This window comes from Lotus japonicus, chromosome 4 (assembly GCF_012489685.1).
Source record: "Lotus japonicus ecotype B-129 chromosome 4, LjGifu_v1.2".
NCBI lineage: Eukaryota > Viridiplantae > Streptophyta > Magnoliopsida > Fabales > Fabaceae > Lotus > Lotus japonicus.
In genome coordinates this window covers 15,498,875-15,511,168 of record NC_080044.1, presented here as the reverse complement: position 1 = coordinate 15,511,168, position 12,294 = coordinate 15,498,875, and the positions used below count along the sequence as shown (strand labels likewise).

The 12,294-nt window shown below is 39.6% G+C and overlaps 1 protein-coding gene across 3 annotated transcripts; it reads left to right on the top strand.

Moving 5' to 3' along the window:
* Positions 1-6,303: 6,303 nt before the first annotated feature.
* On the top strand, positions 6,304-11,613 carry LOC130711000 (probable disease resistance protein At5g66900). 3 transcript variants are annotated; one of them, XM_057560427.1, is made up of 6 exons: positions 6,304-6,533; positions 6,693-7,342; positions 8,246-8,655; positions 9,522-9,871; positions 10,228-10,436; positions 10,513-11,613. In XM_057560427.1, the coding sequence occupies exons 2-6, from the start codon at positions 6,703-6,705 to the stop codon at positions 11,343-11,345; spliced, it is 2,442 nt and encodes an 813-aa protein (XP_057416410.1). In that variant the 5' UTR covers positions 6,304-6,533; positions 6,693-6,702; the 3' UTR covers positions 11,346-11,613. The 3 variants fall into 3 exon arrangements, with proteins under 3 accessions (XP_057416410.1, XP_057416409.1, XP_057416408.1); XM_057560426.1 differs by having other exon boundaries at positions 6,651-7,342; XM_057560425.1 differs by having other exon boundaries at positions 6,305-6,533; positions 6,645-7,342.
* The last annotated feature ends 681 nt before the right edge of the window (positions 11,614-12,294 follow it).

Genomic DNA, 12,294 nt, shown 5'->3' with positions numbered 1-12,294 from the left:
CGAGTACCTCACTGCACAAATACCCCGATTGCCTGACAAGCAATTTCTGGGGTACTTCCTACATGGTTTGAAAGGAGAAATCAGAGGAAGGGTGCGGAGTCTAGTCACGATTGGGGATCCAAGCCGTATGAAGGTTCTGCAAATCGCTCGAGCTGTGGAAAGGGAAACTTTGGGAGACACCGGGTCGGGTTACTCACGGAAAGCCAAGTTTGGGTATGGGGCGACCCGCAACACTAATCCAGCGCCCAATAGAGGATCCGATTGGGTATTCGTAAAAAATGGGAAGGAAGGAACCGCGAACCCAAGTAACAACAACAAAGGGGTAACTAATGGGCCCAGAGGAGAAAGGCCGGCCCAAACAGAAAGGAAAAGGTTGAGTCCACGAGACAGAGGGTTCACCCACTTATCCTATGCTGATCTGATGGATAGGAGACAAAAGGGGCTGTGTTTTAAATGTGGAGGGGCATATCATCCTATGCATCAATGTCCTGACAAACAGCTAAGAGTATTGGTGATGGAAGATGATGAAGATAAGGATTCAGAGGGAAATCTCATAGCAATTGAGGTTGATGAGGACGAGGAAGAGGGTGAGGGAGCGATAAGCATGATCAGCCTTAGCCAAATGAGCCAAGAAGGAGGCAGCAAACCCCAAACCATCAAGCTACGAGGAACGGTCCAGGAAGTGCCAATCTTAGTGCTGGTTGATAGCGGGGCGACTCACAATTTCGTTTCCCAATCCTTAGTGCATAAGCTAAATTGGCAAGTAGAGGACACGCCACCAATGCGTATTACCTTGGGAGATGGTTCTTTCTCCAGAACCCGGGGAAAATGTAACCAGATGAAGTTGAAAGTAGAAGGAATTCCATTTAAGGTGGATGGTCGTTTGTTCGATTTGGGAGATGTTGACATGGTATTGGGAATTTAGTGGCTGAGAACTCTCGGGGACATGATTGTGAACTGGGGAAGGAAGACCATGAGCTTCTGGCATAACCATGTTTGGGTGACATTGAAGGGATTGGAAGAAGGAGCTGAATCCTTGGAAGCACTACAAAGTGTCATAGGCAAGTCTCAAACTAGCAGGAGGATATGTGGTAAGGAAGGGCAGAACAAGGGCTGTTATTTCAAATTAGAAGCTGAGAAGGAACAGGAGCTAGAGAGGTTGTTAAATGAATATGTGGACATTTTCCAGAAACCTACAGGGCTTCCCCCCAAGAGGGACAAAGAACATGCCATTACTTTGAGAGAAGGAGAAGGGGCAGTAAATGTCAGACCCTATAGGTATCCCCATCATCACAAGAATGAAATAGAGAAGCAAGTCCAAGAGATGCTCGAAACAGGGGTTATTAGACATAGCACCAGTTCTTTTTCAAGCCCAGTCATCTTGGTAAAGAAAAAAGATAATTCATGGAGAATGTGTGTTGACTACCGAGCCCTTAACAAGGCCACAATTCCAGATAAGTTTCCAATACCAGTAATAGAAGAGTTGTTGGATGAGCTGAATGGAGCCAAATACTTCTCTAAATTGGATTTGAAATCCGGTTATCATCAGGTGAGAGTGAGAGAAGAGGACATTCCCAAAACAGCTTTTCGCACTCACGAGGGTCACTATGAATTTTTAGTGATGCCTTTTGGTCTTATGAATGCACCTTCAACCTTTCAGAGCTTAATGAATGAGGTATTTCGTCCACTGTTGCGCAAGTTTGTACTTGTATTCTTTGATGACATCTTGGTGTATAGTAAGGACTGGCATACACATCAAGAGCAGCTCAGGATTGTCCTGAATACTTTGAGGACACATGGACTCGTAGCAAATAGGAAGAAATGTTTATTTGGCAAGCAATCAGTAGAGTACTTGGGGCATCTGATTTCAAGGAATGGAGTTGTTGTAGACCCTGACAAGGTGAGCAGTGTAAGAGCTTGGCCTGTTCCAAAGAATGTGAAGGGAGTTAGAGGATTTCTGGGACTCACAGGGTATTATAGGAAATTTATTAAAGATTATGGCAAAATTGCAAGACCTTTAACTGACCTCACAAAGAAAGAAGCTTTCAAGTGGAATGAGCAAGCTCAAGTTGCTTTTGAAGTCCTCAAGGAGAGATTGACCTCAGCCCCAGTCTTAGCATTACCAGATTTTACTAAAGAATTCGTAATAGAGTGTGATGCATCTGGAGTAGGGCTTGGAGCAATTCTGATGCAGGATAAAAGACCAGTAGCATACTACAGCAAGGCTCTTGGGGTTAGAAACCTCACTAAATCAGCTTATGAAAAAGAGTTGATGGCTGTGGTATTGGCAATACAACACTGGCGACCATACTTGTTGGGAAGACGTTTTAAGGTTACCACTGATCAAAAAAGCCTTAAAGAGTTGCTACAGCAGAAAATTGTCACCGCTGAGCAACAAAATTGGGCAGCAAAGCTTTTAGGTTTTGATTTTGAAATTTGCTATAAGCCTGGAAAATTAAATAAGGGTGCAGATGCTCTTTCCCGAATCCATGAACAGGGAGAATTCAACCAGGTTGTGACTAGTGTGAGCTGGGGAAGCAAGGAAGATTTATTATTGGAAATTAAGAAGGATCCCGAATTGCAGCAGATTATCCAAGACATTCAAGAGGGAAAGGAAGTGAAACAGGGATACAAACTGGAACAGGGAATTTTGCTGTATGAAGGGAGGTTAGTGATTCCCAAGAAGTCCTCTTTGATTCCAAAATTATTGGCAGAATTTCATGAAACTCCACAAGGGGGACACTCGGGTTTTTATAGAACCTACAGAAGGATTGCATCAAATGTGTATTGGGTTGGAATGAAGAATTCAGTTCAGGAATTTGTCAAGCAATGTGATGTTTGTCAAAGACAAAAATACCTTGCTAGTTCTCCTGCTGGCCTCTTGCAACCTCTGCCAATTCCTGATCGAATTTGGGAAGATATCTCCATGGATTTCATAACAGGTTTACCTAAGTCTAAGGGGTTTGAAGCAGTTTTGGTGGTGGTGGACAGGTTGTCTAAGTTTTCTCACTTTGTGCCTCTGAAGCATCCTTATACAGCTAAAGTCATAGCTGAAATCTTTGTGAGAGAGGTGGTAAGGCTCCATGGGGTGCCCATTTCCATCGTGAGTGATAGGGATCCCTTGTTTATGAGTAACTTTTGGAAGGAACTCTTTAAGATGCAAGGAACTAAACTGAAGATGAGCACTGCCTACCATCCTGAGTCTGATGGTCAATCAGAGGTAGTAAATAGGTGTCTGGAAACCTACTTGAGGTGTTTCATTGCTGACCAACCAAAGTCTTGGGCACATTGGATTCCTTGGGCTGAATATTGGTACAATACAAGCTACCATGTATCCACAGGACAAACTCCTTTCGAGATAGTATATGGGAGGCCTCCTCCAACTATTGCCCGCTGGACGCAAGGAGAAGTTAGAGTTGAAGCAGTACAGAGGGAGCTTTTGGAGCGTGATGAAGCTCTCAAACAGCTAAGGCAACATCTTTTGAGGGCCCAAGATAGGATGAAACATTTTGCTGACAAGAAAAGATGTGATCGCAGCTTTAGTGTAGGGGAATGGGTATTTGTGAAGTTGAGGGCCCATCGTCAGAAGTCTGTGGTGGCAAGAATCAATGCAAAGTTAGCAGCAAGATACTATGGTCCCTATCCAGTGGTAGCACGCGTGGGAGCTGTAGCATATCAACTGAAATTGCCTACTGGATCAAGGGTTCATCCAGTGTTTCATGTGTCACTTTTGAAGAAAGCAGTGGGCAACTACCAGGAGGAAGAAGAATTGCCAGATTTGGATGGCGAAAGTGGAGCTCTGATTGAACCAGAGGCCATCTTAGCTAAACGTACAATAGCTGAACAGGGAGAACAAGTGCAACAGCTTTTAGTACAGTGGAAGGGTCAAGGAGTTGATGAAGCTACTTGGGAAGACTTGGTTACCATTAAGAGCCAGTTTCCATCTTTCAGCCTTGAGGACAAGGCTCCAGCAAATGGAGAGGGTATTGTTAGGCCCAAAGTCAGGCAAGAGCCCAATATCATGCAGGAAGGCTTCAATGAGCCTTCAGTCCATCAGGTTCCAGTGGGTCCCAAAATATGGCAAGTATATTCTAGAAGGGGGAAGGAAAAGATGACTCACAGTTAGTTAGCAAGGGGGGAGACGTGTCAGGTAGAGAGAGAGCTATTGCCATCATGATTAGTATAAGGAGTGGGGAATAGATTGGGAGGGGGTCATTCTGTTAGAATCAAGTTTGAGAGAGGGCAGAATGCATAGTGCATACCTGTAAGGAGCTTAGCTCTGGGCAAGAAGAGAGACTTTCTTTCTCTTTTCCTGTAATTCATTCTCCAATTCATTATGAATATAAAGCTCTAACATTTCATTTTCCACTTGTGCACATTGTTATTTCTGGTTTCTAACACATTCATTTTCATTTTTAGCCGGGTTCCAAAATCTTTTTGTAATATATTAAAACTGAAGTGCAGTTTGCGGTGTTGACCGTTGACATTCGATGACTCAATCAACATATGAAAATTGGTGATCCATTGTGTTCTTTAATTTGTGTGCTATAGCTCATGAATCTTCCTTCCATTTATTTTTCTCTTGTGCTAGCTCGTGGTAGGTATGGTCTATGGTAACAAATTGGTTGAGTTTCCATTTTGTATTTCCTGGAACCTCCATGGACCATTATGTTCAATTTGTGGGTTCTGATGTTGCTGCTAGGAAAGCTGGTTTATCATTAGTTTGGTTGGTGGTGGTGTGGCAAAATTTGTTGGGAAGAAATGGGAGAATATTCAGGGAGGAGGCTTTTGATACAGTTACTTTAGATATGATTGGATAATTAAAAGCGTGGGAATGGCTTAGAGCTAAAAGTAGGCGGTTTCAACATGCTGCCTCTGAATGGTTTAATGAACCTCTTATTTGTCTTACCGATATGTAATGGATTGCTTTTAATTGTTCTGTTGGCTCGGAAGGGGCAGGTTCTTTGAAAATTGTCCATGTTCCTACTGTAATGTGTAAATGGAAATCTTCAAAGATCATGTTGAAACAACTTAATGAAGACCTTCAAGAGCAAGGATTTAAATGGAAGATCTAATTCAATAAGAATGCTTTGAAGTTTGAAGGAAGGAAGCTGGAGTCCAAGTACACCCTCCGGTCACTATTATAAGCAAAAGTTGGTTTTTTAGGTTCATCTAATAAATGATGTATGTGGTCATGAAAATGGTCACATACATCATTTATTGAATGAACCTACAAAGCTATCTTTTGCTTATAATAGTGACCGGAGGGTGTATGTGCGAAAGCTGAATGATAAAAGAATCTGCATCGTGTTGTCGAAGTTGTTGGATTGATCAAACACTGAAGACTTCCACTACAAAGATTACCCCTAAAGCGCTCAGAACGTGTCCACACCAAAGAAAGTTGGTAGCGCTCATATGAAGATCATTTGAAGGAACACTTCTAGAAGAAAGACACGAGCCAAAGAAGTCTTGAAGAGAATATGAAGAAGAACACAGTGAAGCACTCAACTTGAAAAGATCATATAATCATTTCACTTAAGGATTCTCCTAACATACAAGATAAATTCACTAAAGCAATGTAACAATAAGAGCATCTCCAATGCAAGGTTCTTAGTTCTTATTTTTGAGTTAAGAACTAAGAACTAAGAACTTTACCATTGGAGGTGCTGACATGGAGCTCTTAGTTCTTAAAAATAAGAACTCAGTTCTTATATAAGGAGTTTTACTTTTTGAGTTCTTAGCTAAAAATATTAATTATTTCTCTCTCATTTAAATTACTTTATTAGTTTTGTTTTTTACTTTATGAAAATAAAAGTATAAATAATGTGGTTGGCGGGACCAAATGAATAGTGGTAAAAACTAAGAATTAAGAACTCATAATTGAAGCAACAAATCATCCCCGACATAGCCCCAATAATGATCTTTCCAATGTTTCTCTTTAATGTTATCCAAGACTTTGCTTAATAAAAAAATACCATTAAACACAAGGCAGAGTGTTTCTTTCTCCCATTCAGCTCATCATCTTCCTCTTCCAAAGTCCCCAACCTTTCTACTCGTATCCCCCCATTTTTTATTACAAAGTCCCATGTGAACCCATTACACAAATTTCCCTCAATGTGAACACCCAAACGCATGTGAATTTAAAACTTGTCTTCACTCAACAACAGCCACCCTCCTTCCTTCTCGACCTTCATTTTTAAAACAATTCCACGTAGACCGCTGCAAGTTGTAAACCGGGAAGCAAAGTAAATGAAAAATGCTTTTTTAAATCATAGGATATTCCTAATTTCCTATCATACTTAGCTAGTGCCAATCTGTACCCAAGAACTAGAAGACTTGGTTTTTCATCATTGATCTAGTCAAGCAAAAAAAAAAATGCTATAAAAGAGAGAGTTCTAATCCATTAAATTCTCAAATTCCAGATAAGCAAGGTTTTCAGTCATCTTTGTCCTCTATTCCCCCATTGGTGACTACAAAAACAGCTGGAATTGGATTCCATCCAGCAAGTTAAAAAGAATCTTTGGACCATATTTGTAAGTAATAATTCACTAAATTTTTAATTTCTTTGTCTGAAACTTGGTGTTTGACTTTCTATTTATGACCTCTATATGTTTGTTTCATTGTCTGACTCACACACTCACCAGCTTCAGATCAAGTTTCTGATTCTGGGTGTGTTTGGTTTGTTGCTCTAGGCAGCAGATCATGGCTGTGATTGCAGATGCACTTGTGGGGGAGCTTGTTGGGCAACTGCTGGGTGTGGTTATTGAGATGAAAGACAAGAATCTGAAGTTCAAATCCACTCTGGAGGAATTGCAGGGCACCCTGGAATCAATAAGGCCAGATGTTGATAAGATAGTAGAACTATACAGGGTACGGGATCGAGCATCGGAAACGGAGAAGCTTGTTGAACTTATGAAGACTGGAAAAAAACTTGTTCAGGAGTGTGCTAATGGATTCAAGTGGTGGAACTGTTTTTATCAGAGGGCTAACTACCAAGAGAAACTTGCAGAATTGGACGCGTCGATTCTTAAGTACTTTCAGATGGATATGCAAGCTAAGATTGCCACCACCGTGTTGGTGATCGAGGATAAGGTTGACGAGCTTCGTGCGGATTTACACAATGTTGTTGCTATGACTATGAAAAACGAAAGGATTGCATTGAAGGTGTGCACGGCTCCTGCGCCACCTGAATTCACTATCGGCTTGGATGTTCCTTTGAAGGAGCTGAGGCTTAGGGTGCTCCGGGAAACCGTTACTGTCTCGGTGACCACGGTAACTGGTTCAGGAGGTTTAGGGAAGACTACATTAGCCAAGAAGTTTTGTTGGGATGAGCAGGTCAAAGGTATAACAATGAACTCTCTCACTTTCTCTTATGATGTCTTTCTATTGCTACTGGTATTTTTGAATTTCAACAACTGAATAGAAATTAAATCGTAGCTTTGTGTAATGTACAGATGCAATGTATGCGTATTTCTTGTTAAATGTTTTTCCTTATATAACGAATGAGATCCTAGGAATGAGAGTTGATAGTTATCAGATTCAGATCTTATGAATTCTCATGTTTAATGTTCATTTGAATTTGAAATTGATAAGGAATTAGGCTTGTGGTTTGGATATGGGTTAAAGTCAATGAATCGTTTTAACAAATTTTGGGACTTTGATCTCTAAATAATACTTTCTTCTTAAATCAAGAGTATACTAAATTACTTGGGCTAGGATTTGAGAGCAGTCTAAACATAACTACAATGGAAGTATGGAACCATTGTATTCGTATACTGGAGTTGATTTTTTGAATTCCTTTGTCACTATGTTTTTCATTCTTTAATTCCTTCAATTCATTCAAATAGAGATAACTTTGTGAAATGATACTTGAAAATGTGACATTACTCTTACTCATTACTTGTGCTATTGTTATGCTTGGCAATTAATCATCAAATTTTTAGATTTGAAATTCTCAAAATAGTGCAGCTTGAAATGTTTTTACCAAAATGGGTTAAGTTATACTCCAAATATACAAATTCCTTGTTGCGCAGGGAAGACATCTTTTTTCCTGTTTATCGAACATTTCAGATGAACAAGAGCTTTTGAAAACTTGTCTTCTACTCATACTAATCATAGACAAACTTTTTTTTTCATTCGTTTTTATCATTCTTTCTTTGGTTTGTTTTTACTCATTCTTTCTGCATGTACTACAGTATGATACACTTGAGTTTGCAGTCATTTTTAACTTGTAAGATTTTGTTAGGTAAATTCAAGGAGAATATCTTCTTCGTCACTTTTGCAAAAAATCCAAAGTTGAATACGATAGTGCAGAATCTGTTTCAACACAATGGTCACCAAGTGCCGGACTTTCAAAGTGAAGAAGATGCTATCAACCAACTGGGAAATTTGATGATGCAGATTGGGCAAAAAGGTCCAATACTGTTGGTACTGGACGATGTCTGGCTCGGATCGGAATCTCTTGTTGACAAATTTGTGTTCCAAATTCCAAACTACAACATTTTGGTGACATCAAGATCTGCCATTGCAAGATATGACTCTGGCTCTCCGTACGTCTTGGAACGACTAAGTCTAGAAGATGCCACCAGTCTATTTCTCCATTCAGCATCCTTGAGTCCAAACAGCACTGAAATTCCTGTTTCTCTTGTGAAAAAGGTATTTTCTATTATCTTACTAAATTACAAAAACTATGTTCATTACTTCAATTTTTTCCATATGTTTTGTAAAATCAGTCATGCGAGGAAAGTGAATCTTCTTATACGTGAGTTAATATCAACTAAAAGAAATCCACACAAAAGTTTCTCATAACTTAGTCTGCTAGGAATAGACCAGTTATTAATAAAGTCTATGTGAGGCGGGGTAAGAGAGTGGTAGGGGAACCTAACCTTCAAGGCTAGCTGTATATTTGAAACTAATTCTTGCTTGCTGTTCAGAGTCAATTTGGCTATAACTAGGAGTTGTAAGGAGAGTGAGCTGGTTTTGGATTCAGTTAGTGGAGGAGTACCCTGAGTTACTCGAATTACTCAGAACCTTTTTTGTATCTTCTTTCTATTTTCTACTTGGGGATTTAGGGTTCTTGAATTAAATCAGCAGTTCTCTGTTAATTTGGTACCAGTGTCTATCATTGTCCAATTGTATATGAATATCTCACATGAGAGCAACAATTTTTTCATGTGAGAGAGTCTACTAAAAATTGAAATCACTGAAAAATCTATTCTAAAACCCTGTTGTCACCTTTCAGTTATAATGATTTCAAATTATATAGGCTGCCTTTTAGCCAGTAAGGACGCTCGTTGACTATTACTTATTCTGCTAAAAGAAAAGGAAAAGAGGCTTGTGTGTTTGGAATCTAGGCCGGTTTCCATGTTAGGAAGAGAAGTGATTCTGGAAGAAGCTAATAAAAGTAGTTTTTGTTGGGTAGAAGTGATTCTAGGATGTTTAACGTTGAATCCAAATATGATGTTAATAAAACTTTCAGCTGAATTTTCTAAGTTTACTTAAATGAACTAAATAAATTGCAGATAGTCAAAGGTTGCAAGCGTTCTCCCATTGCACTTACAGTGACTGGCACCTCACTAAAGAACAAGAACCTGGCGGTTTGGCGCAGCAGGGCAAAGGCATTGTCCAAGGGTCAATCAATTCTGGAGTCTAACCACGATGTACTTACTTGTCTCCAAAAGAGCTTGGATGTTTTGGATCCTATTGCCATAGAGTGTTTTAAGGACCTAGGCTTGTTTCCTGAAGATCAAAGGATCCCTGCTGCTGCCCTTGTGGATATGTGGGCAGAGCTGCGTTGTGGAGATGATGAGACTGCAATGGAGAAAATTTATGAGCTGGTGAATCTGAACATGGCTGATATTGTTGTGACAAGGTACGTTGTGTAGGCCTTAGATAATTTGATATGGTGTGCATGTTAAATAATACAGAGAAAAGAGAACTGTTGAATTTTCTGCATGGCAGCAAAAGAGAAATTATCTTCTTGTACCTATGGTTAAGTCAATTCACGCATTTTGTCCCTAATACTTCTCATCATACCAAAATTGCACCTTAGGTTTTATCTCTTACATCTAGACTTGTCAATATAAATAAAACTTGGACCTAAAAAATTGCAAGAACTTCATATATATAATATGAAATCCAGCATTTAAGAGAAAAGCTCTTGTTGGTGATATAGGGAATATTGTTTGTGCTTTCATTTATGAGCAATTAATCCTTTTCATTGATCAGGAAAGTTGCAAATGACATAGTAGACTATAATTACCACTATGTCGCCCAGCATGGTCTTCTTCGAGAGCTAGCCATTCGGCAGACACGCCAGGAACCAGAGTCCAAGAGGAATAGGCTAATTATTGAGATTAATGAAAATAAGCTTCCCGATTGGTGGAGCGTACAGAAGGCGTATCCCACTCCAGCCAAAATATTATCCATCTCAACTGGTTTGTTCATTTTTCTATCTTTATACACACACAAATTGAAAGATTACTCTCTTGTTGATATTGAATCATGTTGCAGATGAAAAATTCTCTTCAGAATGGTGTAACTTGCAAGCGACTGAAGTTGAGGCTCTAGTGTTGAACTTTCGAGGAAAGAAGTGCACATTGCCAATGTTCATGAAGAATATGAAGAAATTAAAAGTCTTGACAATTACAAATTATGACTTCTATCCTGCTGAGTTGGAGAATTTCGAGCTGCTTGATGATTTACCTAGTCTTAAACGGCTCAGATTAGAGAAGGTTTCTATTCCTTTCCTTAGCAAGATCGGAGTGAAACTGGAGAATCTGCAGAAATGTTCATTTTTTATGTGCAATGTGATTGGAGTATTTGACAATTGCACTACCCAAGTTTCAGATATGCTGCCAAAATTGGAGGAGATTGACTTTGACTATTGCACTATGGTGGATCTACCTGTTGTGCTCTCTAATAGTGATAAGTTAAAAAGGCTTAGGATCACAAACTGCCATAAGATTTCTGCACTTCCTGAAGTTGGAAAGAATTTGAAATCACTAAGGCTAAGTTCTTGCAGTGGTTTATTAGAGTTGCCAAAGTCAATCACAAACCTTGAGAAACTACAATTTCTTGACATCTCTGACTGCATAAGTCTCAGTAATTTACCTGAGGACATGGGTGAGTTGAAAAAGTTAGAAAAGCTCAATGTCAGAGGCTGCTCAAGATTAACCGAGTTGCCTACATCAATCATGGACCTTGAAAACTTAGAGGAAGTGGAATGTGATGAAGAGATAGCTGAATTATGGGAACCTGTCAAACAAATCCTTAGTGATCTACAGCTACATGTCGCCCCAACTGATTTCAACTTAGATTTTCTTTCTAAGTTGCGCTCATCATAGTTGGGATTGGCAGCACAATCAAGAGAGAACAGAATAAGAAGAATAAAAATGAGAAGGTGAGAAAGATCAGTCTTGACCACCGCTGTTAATTTTTCTGTATTACATGATTACAGGTGTATGTATCATAGAATTACTACAAGCTTGTATTTTTGTTTTCTTTACATTTTTATGAGTTTTGATCCCTTCACCCGCTCTATTTTCTCTTGTATAAATTTTCAAACATTTCCTCTTTTTACTCTTTCTATCACATTATTCATTATATCTCTAATTCCCCTTCTTTTAGTCTTAACTTGCTCAGGTGTGATGTGAGTGCGTTTGAAGTGTTAACTAAATCGGGTAAATAGTCAAGTTGGTCCCTGAATGTGTCCACCGCCTTCAAGTTGATCCTTAAACTTCTAAAATGCCTCCCGTGGTCCCTGAATGTGGCTTACGTCATTCAAATTAGTCCTCGACGTTAAAAAAACAAACGGACGTTAACAAAATCCTTTTTTTTTAATTTTTTTGCCTAGTTGGATTGTCTACGTGGAACTGGAATGTTGGGAAAACACTTGCAGTCAAATTAGTCCCTGAATGTGGCAAACTAGTCTCAATGTAAGATTCACAATTGGATTAAATATGTTTTCCCAAACTCAAGAACAAGAACAAAAACCTGGAAAATTAAACTCTCAAATCCAGAAACAACACCAACACCAACCCCACCACCACCCCCAACCTCAACCCCATCTTCCCTTTCTTTCTTTTTCACGCTCTCTTCTGCTCTCTTCCTCTCTTCCTCTCTTCTGCTCTCTCCCTTTCAATATGTTTTCCTCTCTTCTGCTCTCCTCCTCTCCCTTTCTTTCTCCACGAATCTTCTTCTTCCCTTTTTCTTCTGCTTCATCTCTTCTTCCTCTGGACTCAACCTTCCCCTCAAAAAACCCCAACCGCCACCAACCCCTCCAACCCCCCCCCC

Excerpts from the sequence above, each read along its gene's own strand:
- LOC130711000 (XM_057560427.1), top strand. The coding sequence starts at position 6,703 with ATGGCTGTGATTGCAGATGCACTTGTGGGGGAGCTTGTTGGGCAACTG. Across the intron at positions 7,343-8,245 it reads TTGGGATGAGCAGGTCAAAG|GTAAATTCAAGGAGAATATC; the intron begins GTATAACAATGA and ends AGATTTTGTTAG. Across the intron at positions 10,437-10,512 it reads AATATTATCCATCTCAACTG|ATGAAAAATTCTCTTCAGAA; the intron begins GTTTGTTCATTT and ends ATCATGTTGCAG.